General features: G+C 42.5%; 1 protein-coding gene across 3 annotated transcripts in view; it reads right to left on the minus strand.

The window, feature by feature from the left end:
- Nucleotides 1-1,882: 1,882 nt before the first annotated feature.
- col5a1 (procollagen, type V, alpha 1) overlaps nucleotides 1,883-17,933 on the minus strand; it is a 274,674-nt gene continuing 258,623 nt past the window's right edge. Inside the window, exons 61-67 of one of the 3 annotated variants that reach the window (XM_069931782.1) lie at nucleotides 17,676-17,711; nucleotides 14,946-14,999; nucleotides 11,440-11,698; nucleotides 9,465-9,577; nucleotides 8,204-8,272; nucleotides 4,033-4,266; nucleotides 1,883-2,616 (exon numbers count right to left, since the gene is read on the minus strand). In XM_069931782.1, coding sequence (XP_069787883.1) covers nucleotides 2,470-2,616; nucleotides 4,033-4,266; nucleotides 8,204-8,272; nucleotides 9,465-9,577; nucleotides 11,440-11,698; nucleotides 14,946-14,999; nucleotides 17,676-17,711 — 912 coding nt within the window. In that variant the 3' untranslated portion in view covers nucleotides 1,883-2,469. The other 2 variants (XM_069931776.1, XM_069931792.1) reach the window with 2 other exon arrangements.

Below are 17,933 nucleotides of genomic sequence, written 5' to 3' on the forward strand. Positions count from 1 at the left end.
TTTCTTAAGAAAATAAAATTACAAAAGTTCTGCTCAATGCAAAAGCAACGCAAGCTTGAGTGGCAGCTGAAAATAGGTCACAAGAGATGGAAGGAGGAAGTGAGGCCTGGGAATAGGTGGGGAGAGGGAGAGTTGGGAAGGGAGAGAGAGAGAAAAAAAAGAGAGGAGCAAATGAGGGGAGAGAGGTGAATAAGGGGAGAGAGAAGTCAATGAGGAGAGAGCAAAGTACAAGAGGGGAGAGAGAGAGGGGTGAATGAGGGGAGAGAGAGAGGGGTGAATGAGGGGAGAGAGAGAGGGGTGAATGAGGGGAGAGAGAGAGGGGTGAATGAGGGGAGAGAGAGAGGGGTGAATGAGGGGAGAGAGAGAGGGGTGAATGAGGGGAGAGAGAGAGGGGTGAATGAGGGGAGAGAGAAGTGAATGAGGGGAAAGAGGATGCAAAAGTAAAAGATAGGAAGAGATGGAAAAGGAATGAAAAAATGAGCACGAGATGGATTGAATGTGGAAAAAGAGGGAAAGAGAAAGTGAGAAAAGGAGGAAGATGGAGAGTGAACAAGAAAGAAAGTATAACAAGTGAACAAGAAAGGGAGAGGAGAGAAAGAAAATGAATGAGAAAAGGACAGAGAGTGAATGAATAAGGAGGAATGGTCAAAGGGTATTCAAGACAATAGAGAGGAGATCAAAAGAAGTTAGCTAGGCAAATCGTGCACAGCCTTTGTGGGTGGAGAAAGAGCAAGGGAAAAGAGAACATTCTCAGTTATTTACATGAGTGTAGAATGGGTGTGGGGAGAGATGCTTTTCAGTAATGGATAAAATAACTTACAGATCCCATGGCCAATGAAACCTATGAATATCAGGCAAGGGCAAAATGTTTCACCTTTTAAAAATGTTACAACTTTTAATGAAAATGCGCGCTGGATGATTTAATCAAGTAATTCCTGGATTGTATTTCACTAATTTAAGCAATTAAAAGGTAACAGCAAAATATTAGTGCCAAGTTCCTAACCAATCCTTAAGTTACCACTGCATTTGTCCTCATGGCACATTGTGAAATACCTGTTCTTGTAGCACCCATATCTTTAGACAGATAACTAAAATAAAGCACAATTTACAAGGGAGGCTCTGGCAAAGCCCAGTCACATTGAAGGAAATTTTCCTTGAAATATCTTATGACTATTAAATGGTATGCATACTAGCTATAAATCCGGTTTGTAGATGCAGTGGGAAAAATTAGGCAGCCTCAGTCCTCGGCACATTGTTCCAGGAAATTTCTGCCATGCCTTGTAAAGAAACAGTTGACGTTATAGTGGGACATGACAGCACCACACGAGAAACGTGTAAATAGCACCCAGTCTTCCGTTGAACGTCATGTCCCCCTCGTTGGGGATAGTTCCCCATTTCGTCTTCAGTGGCACAGGATAGGCTATGTAGAGGCTCTTAACTATACCCCACCCTTCATACTTAGCACCAAGGTATTTTAGTGAAACAGAGGTAAATGACCAAGTACTCACAAGAAAGCTCAACATGCCAAGTGCATTCAATTTCCAGAAACAAAAGCAGTGAGCTGGCGTGTTTATGTACCGCCATGTGCGTGCTATGGTCTATGGAGCTGTGTGCTTTGGTATTGCAGCGTAGCAGGTATATTAATCCTACGTAACACACTTTATATATTTATATATATATATATATATATATATATATTTGCACATTAGGTAAAAATTAAGAGTTAACCTTGTACATTTTTATAAGTCACATGCATTGAGTTCGAAGCCTAAAGTTGAAGGGAGAATAAAAATATTATACAATAAAATATTTACTTACAAACGTACAAAAAATTTGTTTTGTTTTAAAAAGAAATAATAAAATGTCAGCACCATTTCCAAGGAAGTGTTCAATTCAAGACATTTATTTGATGAGATTTTTTTTCTTTTTAAAAAAAGACTATGCATCTGAAGAAAGATTAAAAAAATGAAACTGCAGGTAGTACACAGAGAGCAGTTGGTCAGCATCAAAAGGCAGAGGTGGGTGTTAAGAAGCAGGAGCAGTCTCCCTGTGCTCCATCTCTGACTTCCCGAGACTGACCGTCAGGGCAATTTGGTGGTGACTCCGCGCAACTCAGGGCTTTGAATCAATTGTTTTCGGGATCCGTCGAATTTTTCACCAGGTGAGGGAGTGATGGTTGAGTGATTCATTGCGAGATGAAGTCTTCTTTTTGCAGGTACCAAGAAGTCGGAAATCATTTCCATGCCCCTGGGGTCTCTGAACTTGCACGTCTTAAATCTGCACATTGAGGTTACAGTGTTGTTCGTTTTGCAGACTCATTCTTCGTGTGTGTGTGTGTGTGTGTGTGTGTGTGTGTGTGTGTGTGTGTGTGTGTGTGTGTGTGTGTGTGTGTGTGTGTGTGTGTGTGTGTGTGTGTGTGTGGGTGGAAACATTTTTTTTTAAAAATCAGCAAAGTTTTGATTGGGTTTTTTATCCTACGAAACAGACAGGTCCAATTTCAAATCCAAATTTCTGACCCGATTCTCCAAAGTCATTGAACATGATGTCGATGAACGGGAGCTGCTCCACTTTTGGGGTGTTGATTTCTAATATCGTCTTCTGATAACCCTTCTTTGCCTACAGGGCAAGGAGCAGAAAAGGGGCAGGTTACGATGTCAGCTCAGAATGACTGATCCAGGCTCTTTATAAACAAGTGCAGAAGTAATCTGCCACTAAAAGTTAGAAAGGCATTTAATAATTTGAACCATTAATTCTAAGTGAGGTGATCAGTTAATTTAGCAGAAGTTGATTTTAGAAGTAGAGTTATTTGTATCCCATGACTGCCTGAACATTCTAAGGGGAAGGATCAATAGATGTTGTGGCCCCACTCTCAGGTTGCAATCTTCTACTCCAGTGTTTAGCTCCAACTCATTCTGTCCTCAGAGACACTGCCCAACAGACTCAAGGACTCCACTTCATCATTTGACTGGGATTTACCGAAAAAAGGGTGGAGAAAAGAAGCTGGGTAAATGAGGGAAGGGAACTGCTATCTTGCAAATGATAGTTCCTGAGGGTGCAGAGACTGAGAGGGTTAATGTTGGAGTGGATGGAGCATGGAGGGTTAGTGTGAGTGCAGAGACAGAGGGAGGTTCCTGGTTAGAATAGATGGAACATTGGTTTTGGAGTGGATGTATGGTTCATGTGATTGCAGAGACAGAGAGAGTTCTTGGTTAGATTGATGTAAAGTTAGTGTGAGAATCAGGATGTTAGGCAAGTGAAGTAATTGCGTCGGTGTTGAGAGTGGGAATAGATGGGTATAGGAGCAGTATGGGTATAGGGCTGAGCTGGGTGTTGGAAATAGGGTGTAGTAAAGGGGATAGAGTCACAGGAAGATTCATCTATGTAATAATGGGATGGGAACAAGAATCATAGTTGTACCCTTAGCACAAACGTAGCTCTAACTGTTGCCAATTGAAACCACCACAAGTAGACTAGAAGCAATGAAACCTCACAAGCATGCAGCATGACACTAATATGGAATCAACAGGCTCACAATGTTAAGAAACCTTTCAGCTCCGTTGTAAGTAGATGGTTACTCATCTGAGTGCTATTGGTACCATATAACCCAGAACTACCTGTTGCAGGTTGGGTGGTTGACGGCTAAACTGGATCCCCCACCAGGCTTGCCTGGTGCAGAGGGTGGCTAGCCACCCTGCAAGATGAAAAACAAGACCTGTCAAAGACGGGCGAACCTTCTCATAGGGTCAATGGCCATCTAGCAAACACATGCTGCAAAGCTAGATGGTCATTCACTGCAACAGAACTTCCCTCAGCCATCTTGGATCTCACCATGCAGGTGGATCCAGGTGGGGATGATGAGAGGGTGGGTCTGGACCTGTGCAACCCCCTACTCACCTAAAATCCATTCACACACTCACTGTTCCTTTCTGAGGAGTGGGGTATCCTCATATCAAATCCTACAAACTGAGTGAAAGGACCTATCATTATCCTATGGGATGGATAGCCAGAAGTAGATGAATACAAGGTACTCACTGCACATTTGTCTATGATTGCTTGGATATAGGGATTGTTGTCATATGACATCTCCTCGTCATTCGAGCCCAGGAAGCGAATGGCCTTGTCGTAACTGTCCGTTGTTGAGTCATACCAGGCTACTGTTTGGTAGCAGTTGTAAGTGAGGTTCTGATGGGCAGATGCACTCAACAGCCTGAGGAAGGTCATCTGCACCACTCCAATGGGATTTCCTTCTGTATCTGCGTAGGAAAGCTGATTGCAGGGAGTGGGAATAGGGGAGAGAGAGAGAGAGAGAGACAACAGGGCTGGGAGATGGTACAAACCACAAATTATGCCTTTCACTCACACAGTCAGACCAGAATGAAGTGTCCCATTGGGAAACCCCTGTGGTGATAGCATTGGAAATTAGCCACTGTTGACTATCCACATGAAATTTAAAATCTATCCTTTGCTAAGTCCTGTCCGAGCTAACAACAGTAGCAGGGTGCATTCTTCAGTTACACAATCCACTCCTTTGTGCTCCATTTAAACATCAGAGAAGGGTGAGAAAGAATTGCCTTTAAGTTGATACTTCAATATGCTGAAGCAACTAGCCCCGACTTGATAGCTCTATCCCAACCTCAATGTGCTTATCCTTTGAAAGAGCAATACAATTTATCTTGCTTCATTGTTCTGTCTCCAAAGCCCATGTTCTTTTATGACATTATTAAATCTGCTTCCATCATCATTTTGGAGAATGTATTCTGACATAATAACTTGATCTGCAAAATCATATTTATAGTCACCTCTTGACCTTTGACCAATTACTTTTAAACTCGGCCTTTTTGTTACGATTAGATCTTTTGGATCTTAGATTTTCTAGGATATGGCTTTTATATCTTTTCCAAATGTCATATTTTGGCTTTTGACTCAGTGACCTTCTGCCAGAACTTGAATGCTCTTACCTTCACCCTTTTCCTAATTCCAACCCCATCTCACTCTCCCCCTCTCCTCAGTCTAATGCTCATCCAACGACAAAAAATTGCTGGACTCTCTCCTTCTTATCTCCTAGCTCCCATGCTCACACCTCTCTCATTTGCACACCTCCTGTATTCAGCTCCATTCCTACTCTTAGCATCAACCCTAAGGCACTCTGCTTCACCCTTGTGCTCCCCCCCACACAGTGGTCTTTGTTGAGTTGGTATCTGGGACTGGGTCACAGATCCAGTTGAAAGCATAGCTGGTGAGTCCTTCATGCTGCCAGACTGTGAGAGTCAGGAAAAGGCCATTTCAAACAGAACTCATTTACCAACCGCTAATCCAGGATCCTTGGCTGTTTCCAGGTTCTTTCCAACACTTTGAGAGTAAAATGACTGAACATGGGGAAGAAAGGGCATGCAGGAAATGGGGTTAGGGTGAAGGCGAATGAGTGCTAATGCAGCAAGCAGGATGGGATGCGACAGACACCAGGATAAAGGCCCATTACTCCACCCTCTTTTGTCAATTAACCCTGATAATTTGTGTTTGGAGTATATGAAGCAACTAATGACCTCATTCTTGACCTGTCAAGGGCAGAAATATGGAAAATAATTGGGTCCAAACTTCAACTGGGAATAAAGTTTCACTTTATAGCAACTGCTCCTTTAACCAACTGCTAACTTTATGAAAAATGAATTGTTCTTACAAAGAACATATAATTCATATAATTCACACAGCACAGAACTAGTTCCATGTGGCCCATTCAGAGGTTTATGATCACATGATCTCCTCCCATCTTCCTATCTCTCATTCTATCAAAACATTGATCCCCTCTTATCTTATTCAGGAGGTTATTCAGTTTCCCCAAAAATGCATCAATATTATTTATCTCAGACACTTGTGTCGAGCAAGTTCTGCATTCTCATCACTCTCTGGCTGAAGAAGTTCCTTATAATTCTTCAATGGATTTATTTAGGAAGATTTATTGATGACCCCCGCATTTTGTCTCCTACAAAAAAGGAAACATCTTTTAAAGACCTTGATCAGGTTGTCTGTTGAATACAGTAAAACCCCTGGTACCTGGCATTATAGGGGGAATGGTAGATGCCAGATAAGTATATTTTACGGTTGCTTGCGATTGCATGGATTAATCAAATTAACAATAAAGCATGCCAATTTTAAACTTGCTTCTTTCTTTACCCATTTATTTTCCTCAAATTTTTTTTGCCACTTGTATGAAGCTGCCGGTTGTTTGAATTCCAGATACCAGCAGTTTTATTGCATTTCCTGATAATTATATACCATGAAAAATCTGGAGAATGTGAGTGCAGTTGAATCAGTGTCAACTACACGATTGAGTTTATCTCACTCTCTTACAATTCTGGAAATGGACAGTGATTTGTTAGCATTTTATATTAAATCAAGCCACTCCTCTTAATAATTTGGTGTACTCAACATAATCTCTTCATTTTCAAGGAGAATACACCTCCTCACTTCCTCTCACCAAATTTTCATTGTATTTTCTTGCTGGATCTGCCATTTGTTACCATGCAAGGGTATTGTGACAGCTCTGGCCCTTTGAAGGAGTTCTCCAATTAATTCTAATCCAAATCCCCTTCTGAACATTATTCCCAAATTCTCTTCCACTACCCTTGTAAGTAACACATTCCAGATATCTACTGGGAGGTGAACTAAAAATTCTCAACTCTCATTGGTTACTTTGCCAGGTGCCTTAAACCGATGTCCTCTGGTTTTATAGGCAGCATTTCTCTTTAGTTTATCAACATCCCACTTGCTTACGAAAACTGCTTGTGAAATATACACAGCCTGCTCTGCTCTTTGAGGTAAACCCCTCTGTCACTGGTCTCTTCATATAACCAATGCCCTTCATTTATTGAGCCATTTTTGTAAAATGTCTATTTCTGCCTATCTAAGGTCAAATCATCCCTCTAAAACAAGTTGCTCTGATCTGTACATAGCACTAATTGTTAGCCCTTAGAGTGTCACTGAATGCCATTAGGCTTGAAGCATCTGGTTGGAATGCTTATGACCATCCCTACAGCGACAAAGGGCAGAATATTTGAAGTGTTCAGTCACCCCATGTAATCATGACTCCTGTGGTATCAGCATTTAAATGACATGATATAATTTGGGAGACTGACTTCAGTTCTGGATGGAACAGGTAAACTCCTTAGAGAACTGCTTGGATCTTTTTAGTCTAATTCACTGAATAAATTGGTTCCCAGTACACTCATTGGCCCCAGAGAGGTCCACTCCCAAACCTTCCCCTACACCAGCCAATAGACCAAGAGCCTGTGATGCAATAGATAAAGCAATAGGTAAGTGGATGGTCTGTGAGACTCATTGCCAAAGCTCAGAGGGTGGGAGTAGAGGGAGACTGTAACCAAGAAGACTTTTCTTCATAGCACGGTAAGATCAGGGTAGAAGTTAGGAAAGATTGGGGAGGTGCAGAGGAAGATCAGGGGGTCAAAAGTGAGCTGCTCAGACTTGTGTTTGAATGGTGTTTGAATCTTAATTCCTTTTGGAGCCCTTGACAGACATTAAGGCATCTGAGGCAAATGGCAAAAATTTTTGAGAGGAATAATCTTCCAACTCACTGACTCTTACTGGGCTGAGTTTCAACATGGACTCTCCAGAATCCTCACACACTAACACTTATTGGGGTACAGTTCCACACACACACTGATTCTCACTGAGGTACAGGTTCCAGTCAAACTGACCCTCACTTGGGTACAGGTTCCACACACACAGATTCTCACTGGGGTACAGGTTCCACACACATTGACCCTCCCTGAGGTACTGGTTCCACACATATTGACCTTAACTGGGGTACGGGTTCCTCACACACACACTGGTCCTCACTCGGGTACAGGTTCTACACACACTCATTCTCACTGAAATACAGGTTTCACAGACACTGGATGTTGGTTGTGTGGTCTTGACGTAGACATGACCAATCTGCATTTGAATGAGCAACTGTGAGTGTGACTGAGCAGTGTGGAGAATGAGTGACAGTATCAAACAGCCAGATAGGAGAGATGCAGTCTGAGTAAGCAGTGGGGGAAGATGCAGTGCTGTCTAACCACTTACCAGGGCACCTCGCTTGTACTGACTATACCATGCACCAGGCTGCTCTTTAGGCCAGCGAGCCATTTTGCTCTGTAAAATACGAGAGAGGTTACAGCGCGGAAAGGAAACAATGCCCGCTTACCAGTTTACCACGCTTGAATTCACTGAACCAGGAGCCTGGCATTTCCTTTGGCCAAGAAGTGACTCTTGCCTGATGTGAAATGAGATCGCAAAGGAAAAAAAGGAAAATAAGTTAATGTGGAAATTAACAGCCCAAGGAATCTTGGCGAGTACAAGATTAACGTAACTTGCCAGAGACCATAAATAGTGAGTGGTGCAGCCTGGGTTCTGACTCTTGTAGAGTACAGATATCATCATGGCCAATGCCTCTTGCGAGGAAACTGGTTCCATGTGGCCAGACGCTCACTGAGGGATGGGTTCCCTTGGCATTGTCATTCATTGGGAACAGGCTCCACAGACATTCATCACAACGCTTCATGGCACCAACATTCCCTGGGGTGAAAACAGCTGGAAACAATGAGCAGGTCAGGCATGCTTCTGTTTCAATGTTCTAGTGACTACAGTTCTTTCAGCGACTGTCCCGGGGGTTTTGGGAACCATGTACTGCCTCTCATTGAAGCATAGGTTCTTTATCTACGGACCTCAACCCATAGTTAGTGTAGTGGTTATTGCAATGCTCTTACACAGCCAGCGACCCAGGAGTAAAAATCAGAGTTGTAGATTGATACACCATAGAAAAGGCCTTTCAGCCCATTGAGCTCTAGCCATTTATATCAATCCCATTTTATACTCCCCACATTCTCATCAACTCTACTTGGACTCTCCCACTTACCTACACACGAGGGGCAATTTTCAGCAAGCTACAGTATTAAACCTGCCATCCCACACATCCTTGGGATATAGGAGGAAACAATCAACTAGAAATCAATGCAGTCACAGTGGGGTTCACCTGGTCACAGGGACAGAATGGGTTGAACAAGTCACTGGATATAGAGAGCTTCGATAGATCTTTGGACAGAGTGGGATTCTCAATATCTGCCCTCACTTAGGGTGCCTGATTAAGACTGGCCTTGCCAACACTGCCATCACCCCTTCACTGGATGGCAGGGTGGGAAAATGATTCAGTCCGTTTTAACCTTTCAAAAGATTATGCAGTCACCTAGAAACTGCCTGAAATTTGTTTCCATCGACCAGAACTGGATGAAAATTTAGGTAGTTTTGTCACACGTAAAAAAAATAGACCCTATTGTGACAGCCAATCAAAATCTACTCTGTACATCACATTGTTTTAGTTCTTCCAAAGTGGAACCAAATGGAATCAATGTGCTTTAACCACAGTAATGTCCTTTGCAAGTTGCCAAGAGATTTTTTTGAAGACTTACTCCTTCTGATTTCTTGTCCGGGAACACACAGGTTTCACCTCCTGATGTGAAGTTGCAGAGGACCTTGAATGAGTCTCTGGAGCAGCCTTGGTTTGGATCAATCCAGTATTCACCTACCGAGAAGACAAGGAGGAAACATACAGGTTGGAAAGTCTCACCACTCGACTGTGTGGAAACAGTCCTGGAGCCATTTACCCCATTATCCTCAGCAATGGTTCACTTCTTTCCTTTATTACCATCTAATGGTCTTTGATCTCACTCTACTTGATGATCTGTGGAACCTTACTTTGTAAAATGATTTGTTAACACTCATTGTCCAATGATCTACTAAACTATCCTGTTTAATGGGTGTTTAAACACCAGAATGATTTGTTGAAACTTACTTGAAAAGTCCAATGACCTGTCAAACCCCACAGAGTCCAGTGACCTGTTGAACCTCATTACATCCAGCAACCTGTTAAACCCCACTGTGTCCAGTGATCTGTCGAACCCCACTGTTTTCTGTGACCTGTCAAACCCCACTGCATCCAGTGACCTGTCGAACCCCACTAAGTTCAGTGACCTATCAAACCCTATTGTGTCCAATGACTTGTTGAACCCCACTGCATCCAGTGACCTGTCAAACCCCACTGAGTCCCATGACCTGTGAAAACCCCACTGTGTCCATGACCTATTGACTCCACTGTGTCTAGTGACCAGTCAAACCCCACTGTGTCCAGTGACAAGTCAAACCCCACTGTGTCCTGTGGCCTGTTGAACCCTACTGTGTCCAATAAACTGTCAAACCCCACTGTGTCCAATGACCTGTCAACCCCCACTATATCCAATGAACGATCGAACCCCACTATGTCCAGTGATCTGTTGTACCCCACAATATCCAGTGACCTGTCAAACCCCACTGTGTCCAGTTAACTGTAGGATTCCTATGTTTAATGACTGGTTGAACTTGCTCTTCATTCTCCTCTCACCCTGTTATCACAATCCTTTCCACCACAAACTGTCTGTTATCAATAACACTGCTTTGCGCTCCATGAAGGTTCCAATCGCGTGATGCTCCTCCATCTCTTGCCACCCACTGCACTCTTCCTCCTCCTGACATCCTCATGAAAATCTCATGTCTTCTATTGTTCCTACCAAATAACTCCTTTGTCTTCTTTATAGATCTTTATGGCATAAACACCAATCTTGGAGTCACCTGATCATATATTTAGTTACATCTTGTCTTTTCTTTATCCATGGTCACCTCCTGTTGTTCTCATTCACTCATTCAGACTCAAACCAAGTAAGTGGTTCAAGGCTTTAAACATTTGACACAACCATGCCTTCCATCTTTGTTGCCTATGTCTTACCTGCTGTTACCCCTGACAATCCCAAGGATGGGTTCAGTAGTCAGCCTCACACAAATAAAATATATCAGTGCTGTTTAAGGAAGATGGATGCAGTACTGCTGCCTGGCTTGCAGAGGACATCAAAACCTATATCTTATGGCATAGTTGTGTGTTAGGTGGGTGATATCTAGGGATGGGGGTCATCATCTGCTGCTGGAATTGAGTTAATTCATTGTCAATCTCCTGAAAATTGAATATGCATTGGGAGCTACTCATTCCACTCTTTGAGTCCATTCATCCATAACTAAAGGCTGATAGCTGGCTTAACTCCATTCACCCGTAACACTTGTGTGATAATAATGTCAACGTCAGTTGGAGTTTGTACTGGATGCCACTGTAGTAGATTCCTGAGGGAGGGCTCTGGATTCTCACTATTCTTTCCAGAACCGAGTCTTGCCAGAAATGCCTGGCTCTGATTTTAAGGCTGTTCATGTATTCTGAGGAAATGGTTGCACTTTTTAAAACACCTCATTTAGATCCCTTGAAAGAACCATGGCTATGTAAGGAGTACTGCCAGGATAAGCTATTCTCATTATTGTATCCTAGCATACATGGATGGGTGGGTGTGGCTAGATTGCTTTGCCTACCATCAGGAAAGTCCGGGTGGCAGAGGTACAGGTCTTTGCAGGTCCGTGCAGGGTTGTTCTGAGTGCCCATGGGGTGTTTCATCTGTTCTATCTCCAGTTTCAGTGAATTCAGGGAACCAAAGATCTCCTCCATGCCATCAGCATAATCCAGGTAATTCTCCGGATTCCCTTCTTCAAAAAATTGGCTGGCATCAATGGAACGTTTGGCTCTCTTTGAAGACTGGTAAGGGAGGGACTGAATAACGTCTCCCACAGGACCCTTTGGATGAAATATAATTATTCAAGTTTGGAAAACCGAATGGACCTTGGTCTTAGGGAAAGTGACTCACAGGTTACATTCAGTAACTGAGGAACATTTACAGCAATTGTCTCCAGAAACACAAATGAGAAGCTAAGGTCTACGTTGGAGGAAACATCAAGAATATCGGCTGAGGAACTATTATGTTAAAACATGCACAATGACATTGCCTCACTTGTAATGATCAACATCGTATAGGAGTGACCCATGTTGTAAAGGGGCAGAGGAGTGAGCCAGATTATATGGAAAGGGCAAGGAGACTGATACTGTACAAAGGGCAGAACATCCCCTCCCCAACTGTATGGAGGGAGAGAAATGATCCTAATAGTACAGAGGCATGGCATGGCCTGTGTATAATGCAGAGGAGGTGGTTTATTTCCCTGCACAAGTGGAGAGGGAGCTATATCTCCCTGCACAGGTGGAGAGGAAGGTATATTTCCCACACAGGTGGAGAGGGTGGTATATCTCCCTGCACAGGTGGAGGGGGTGGTATATCTCCCTGCACAGGTCAAGAGGGAAGTATATCTCCATACACAGGTAGAGAGGGAGGTATATCTCCCTGTACAGGTGGAGATGGAGGTATATCTCCCTACATAGGTAGAGAGGGAGGTATATCTCCCCACACAGGTGGAGGGGTTGGTAGATTTCCCTACACATGTGGAGATGGAGGTATATCTCCCTACATAGGTGGAGGGATTGGTAGATTTCCCTACACACGTGGAGATGGAGGTATATCTCCCCGTACAGGTGGAGAGAATGGTATATTTCCCTGCACAGGTGGAGAGGAAGGTATATCTCCCTACACAAGTGGAGAGGAAGGTATATTTCCCACACAGGGGAGAGGGTGGTATATCTCCCTGCACAGGTGGAGGGGGTGGTATATCTCCCTACACAGGTCAAGAGGGAGGTATATCTCCATACACAGGTGGAGAGGAAGGTATATCTCCCTACACAAGTGGAGAGGAAGGTATATTTCCCACACAGGGGAGAGGGTGGTATATCTCCCTGCACAGGTGGAGGGGGTGGTATATCTCCCTACACAGGTCAAGAGGGAGGTATATCTCCCTACACAGGTCAAGAGGGAGGTATATCTCCCTGTACAGGAGAGAGGGTGATATATTTCCCTACACAGATGGAGGTATATCTCCTTACACATGTGGAGAGGGTGGTATATCTCCCTGCACAGGTAGAGAGGGAGGTTTAGCTCCCTGTACAGGTGAAGAGGGTGGTATATCTCCCTACACGGGTCGAGGTGGAAGTATATCTACCTGCACATTTGGAGAGGGTAGTATATCTCCCTACACAGATGGAGGGTGTGGTATATCTGACTGCACAGGTAGAAGGGATGGTATATCAGGATGTGTGACAGTGTCCTCCATAATCTTTGGGGCAAAGACACTTATTTTTCCCTTTATATGCCCCTGTGCTCCAGTTTTACATTTGTAATCAAACAATTCACATGCGATTAAAGTGCACTTTCCAGATTTTATTTAAGATTATTTGTATACATTTTGGCTTGACCATGTAGAAATTACAGCACTTTTTATACATACACCCCTCATTTCAAGGCACCATAATATTTGGGACAGAACAATTGTATGTATGGTACAAATCCAATTATCTGAAATCAGATTCTCTGAAATCCTTTTTTATTGATATTTTTTTTTAAATTTTCACAGCTGAACTGACCTCACAGGTTGAAAAAAGGATCTGCCTACATGAAATTAGAACGATGTTTGTCCTCATTTCAGGTAACTCCCTCCACTCTCTTTTAATTTCTTCTTTACCTTCCCCTATTGACTTTTCTCTTCAACTTTCCCTCTCAAATTGTGTGCTGCTGTCTCCCAGCTGCAAGCGGTTGGAAGAATCCCTTGTCCAGGCGTCATCAAGGAGAGCAACCTTCCGGGTAGGAGCGGGGACATCGGGATCCCGGTAGGACCGGGGCCTTGGTGGGAAGGTGTTGATGATTGGCAGTGGCCAGCATTTTTTGGTGAGAATTAGACATTATTTTAATGCTGAAAAAGCCTTCCCTTGTTGTTCGCTGTTGTTTAAACACTGTCACAGGGTTCATATTATGTCTTGTCTAAGCTGAGATAAAATTAGATATCATGTATTTGAAGATAGATGGCGTCCTTTTATGTCTTATTTTCATATGATACAAATGTTTCTCATATGATTAGATGTATTTACTCTTCCAGATGAGATATAGTCTTACCTTTGTTTTTTGATTTACTGTAGGAACCAAAAACTACAAATATATGTAACCCTCAAAATAAGCTGCTCAGCTGCTTTAAGTTAGCTTTTTTTAAAAATGAGGGTTTTTTTATATAATATTTTTGATTTTTAAAATTTTTATTTTCACCCATTGCTTGGAGGGGGGACCAAGTTTATTCCGTTTGAAGTTTTTATCTTAATTTCTTCTTTGGCTTGGCTTCGCGGACGAAGATTTATGGAGGGGTAATGACCACGTCAGCCGCAGGCTCGTTTGTGGCTGACAAGTCTGATCTTAATTTTATATATATGTATATATCACACACACACACACACACACACACACACACACACACACACATACATGATATTGTATTTCAGTTTCATTCCCTTTTCTTCATTATACTGTATTTCTTATATAAAAAAAAATAAAAAAGATTAAAAAGAAAAATATATTCCAGGTTTAGGTGATGTCTCAGTGTTTTATTCTTGATTTTTGAGCCTCATAATAGCTTATTTGACTTCTATTGGTCCTCATGTTGAAAGATGGCAACTACAGATTCCAAGGTGATCAAAAGCTTAGAAGCAAGCCGAGCTCGCTTATACCTGCACAAATGTAACAACTGAGTAATTACAAACACCTGTGAAGACAAATGCCCCAAACATTATAGTGCCCTGAAATGGGGGAACTATGTATAAAAAGTGCTATAATTTCTACATGGTAAAACCAAAACATTTACAAATAACCTTAAATAAATCTGGAATGTGTGTGTTAATCACATGAATTGCTTGATTATGAATTTAAAACTTGAAGACAGGGAAAAATAAAGGAAAAAAAGAGTCCTTGTCCCAAACATCATGGAGGGCATTTAACTCATCTGAGAAGAACAATATCTATTAACTTGCAATCAACAGCAAGGACACTGTCACTTTCCAAATCAGGCAAAATCTCATGAGCATTATAGTATTTCCAGTGAACAAATAATTTCCTACTTACAGGAGCACCGGGTGGTCCTGGTAATCCTGTTTCACCTTTGGGACCTGTAAGACCCTGTGGAGCAATAAATAAGGACCAATTATCTTCACATATGGTAGGAACTGATTCTGCAAATAAAATAGCAGAACAGTAATTCAGGATGAGGCAAAACTCATAAATGTCAAACTGCACAAGTCATCCAGCAAAGAGCCAGACCAGGAAGCAAGCAGTGAAGGAATTTCGGTGTTGAACATTTGCTCAGTTCTAGAATTCCATGATTAATTTAATTTAAAAAATAATTTAGAGATACAGCACAATAACAGGTCCACCTGGACCACGAGCTCTTATCACCCAAATATACCCATGTGACAAATTAACCTGCCAACACCATATGTTTTTGAAGGGTGGGGAGGGAAACCAGAGCAGCCGGAGGAAACGCACACATACACAGAAGGAACGTGCAAACTCCTTATGGACAGCACCAGATTTGAACCCGAGTTGCTGGCACTGGAATAGCATAGCACTAACTGATAAGCTAACATACTGCCTACACTATATCAAAATCAGATTTCAGATTTATTACCAGAGTCCATTCATGACATCTCATACAACCCTGAGATTCCTTTTTCTTGTGGGTGTGACAAAATGACCACTTATTGGTAGTGTAAAAAATAAACTATACACAGAGAAAAACATGCAAACAAACAAAGAATTATAAACAGATAATGAATGTAAACAAACTGACTGTAAAGTATAGAGAGAAAAAAAATCAATAAAGTACACAAGTCCTTAAATGAGTCTCTGATTGAGTTTGTCATTGAGGATTCTGAGGGTGGAGGGGTAGTAGCTGTTCCTGATCTTGGTGGTGGAGTCTTGTGGCACCTATACCCCTTTCCTGATGGCAGCAGTGAGAACAGAGTGTGTGTTGGGTGGTGTGGATCTTTGATGGTTGCTGCTGCTCTCCTGTAGATGTACTTAATAGTGGGGTGGGTTTTGCCTGTGATGTTCTGGCCTGTGCCCACTACCTTTTAGAGGGCTTTAAGCTCAGGGGTATGGGGTTCCCGTACCAGACCATGATGCAGCTGATCACCACACTTTCCACCACACCTCTGTAGAAATTTGCCAAGCTTTCTGGTGTCAAACCAAACCTCTGGAAACTCCTGAGAAAGTAGAGGCGCTGATGTGCTTTCTTCATGGTATCATTGCTGTGTTGGGTCCAGGAGAGATCCTCCAAGATAGTGACTGCCAAGAACATAAATTTGCTCACCATCTCCAGCTCTAAAACCCAATGATTACTGGATTGTATACCCCTGGCTTTCCTTTCCTGAAGTCAACAATCAGCTCCTTAGTTTTGGTGACTTTAAGTGCAAGTTTGTTGATGGAGCACCATTCAGTTTTCAATCTCCATCCTGTATTCAGACTCATCCCCTTCCTTTATACAACCCATTATCTTGGTATTATCAGCAAATTTGTAGATGGCGTTATTGTCGTACCGAGCTGCACAGCTGTAGGTGTTAAGTGAGTAGAGCAGGGAGCTATGAATGAGACTTTGTGGTGCTCCAGTACTGATAGAGATTGTGGAGGAGAAGTTCTTACCAATCTTTATTGATTTGTGATCTGGAGGTGAGGAAATTCATGATCCCATTACAGTGAGGTATTAACTCCCAGGTATTGAAGTTTGCTGATCAGTTTTGAGGGGATGATGGTGTTAAATGCCGAACCGTAGTCGATAAAGGGCATCCTGATGAATGCATCTTTGCTGTGCAGGTGTTCCAGGGATTCGTGTAGAACCAGTGAGATGGAATCCACTGTAGACCTGTTACTATGATAGGAAAACTGGAAAGTATCCATGTCACCGTTCAGACAGGAGCTGATCTGCTTCATCACCAGCCTTTCAAAACACTTCATCGCTGTTGATGTAAGTGCTACTGGTTGATAGTCATTAAGGCAGGTCACTACTCTCCTCTTGGGCACCAGTATGATTGATGCCTATTTGAAACAGGTAGGTACCACGCCCTGCTGGAGTTGAGATATTGAAGATATCCATGAATACTTGGCCAGCTATTCCTTCTGGGCCAGATGCTTTCCTTGGATTCATTCTTTTGAAGGCAGAACACACGTCATCCTCAGATATGGATGGGATGGGATTGTCAGGGGATGTGGAGGAATGGTTCATCAGATCGGGTGTAGAAGACGTTGAGTTTCTTTGGGAGAGAAGCTTTGCCGTCTGCTACTTTACTGGATTTGGTTTTGTTACCATGAATCAGCTGTAAACCTCACCAAGTTCTTGAAACCAGTATTCCTGACCCATTTCATGGCAATCAAGATTCATCAGACACCATAGGAGAGGGCTCTGGAGAAATGTGAAGCATTCACCCAGTAACACAGAGACATCACACTCACAAGTACTGGATCTGTGGTTAGTAAGTCAGCAGATATTGAGCAACAAGAACTGAGCGATTGTTGGACCACAGCACAGAAACAGGCCATATAATGTTCATGCTCCACTCAAGATGCCTTCTGACTTTCTTAGCAAAATCTACCTTTTATTCTCTTCTCCCTCATATGCTTGTCGTGCTTCCTCAAGTGCATCCAAACTATTTGCTTCGAGCACTCCTGAATTCCACTTTCTCAACACACTTTGGATAAAGAAGTTTCCGCTGAATTAAAATGTATTTCTTGTTAATGTGCAGAAGAGGATTTGTGAACCAACTCATCATGTTTATAAATATTGACCAGAAATGTACTTACAGAGGAACCTTTTGACCCTTTCGGACCAGCGGGACCCTGTTAAAAGAAAACAAACCTGAATTTATTTATTGGTCAACAGCTTTCAAGAGAAGCCCATCAACTCTAGCAGAAACTCACTTTCATTGGATCATTAAGGATGAGAAATCTACCTCTATCATTTCCTCTGGCAACTCATTGTATATTCCCACCATCCTCTGTGTGGAAAAGGCATCCCTCTGGTTCCTGTTTAATCTTTACCTTTTCACCTCATATCTATGT

Source organism: Narcine bancroftii, chromosome 1 (genome assembly GCF_036971445.1).
Source record: "Narcine bancroftii isolate sNarBan1 chromosome 1, sNarBan1.hap1, whole genome shotgun sequence".
Classification (NCBI taxonomy): domain Eukaryota; kingdom Metazoa; phylum Chordata; class Chondrichthyes; order Torpediniformes; family Narcinidae; genus Narcine; species Narcine bancroftii.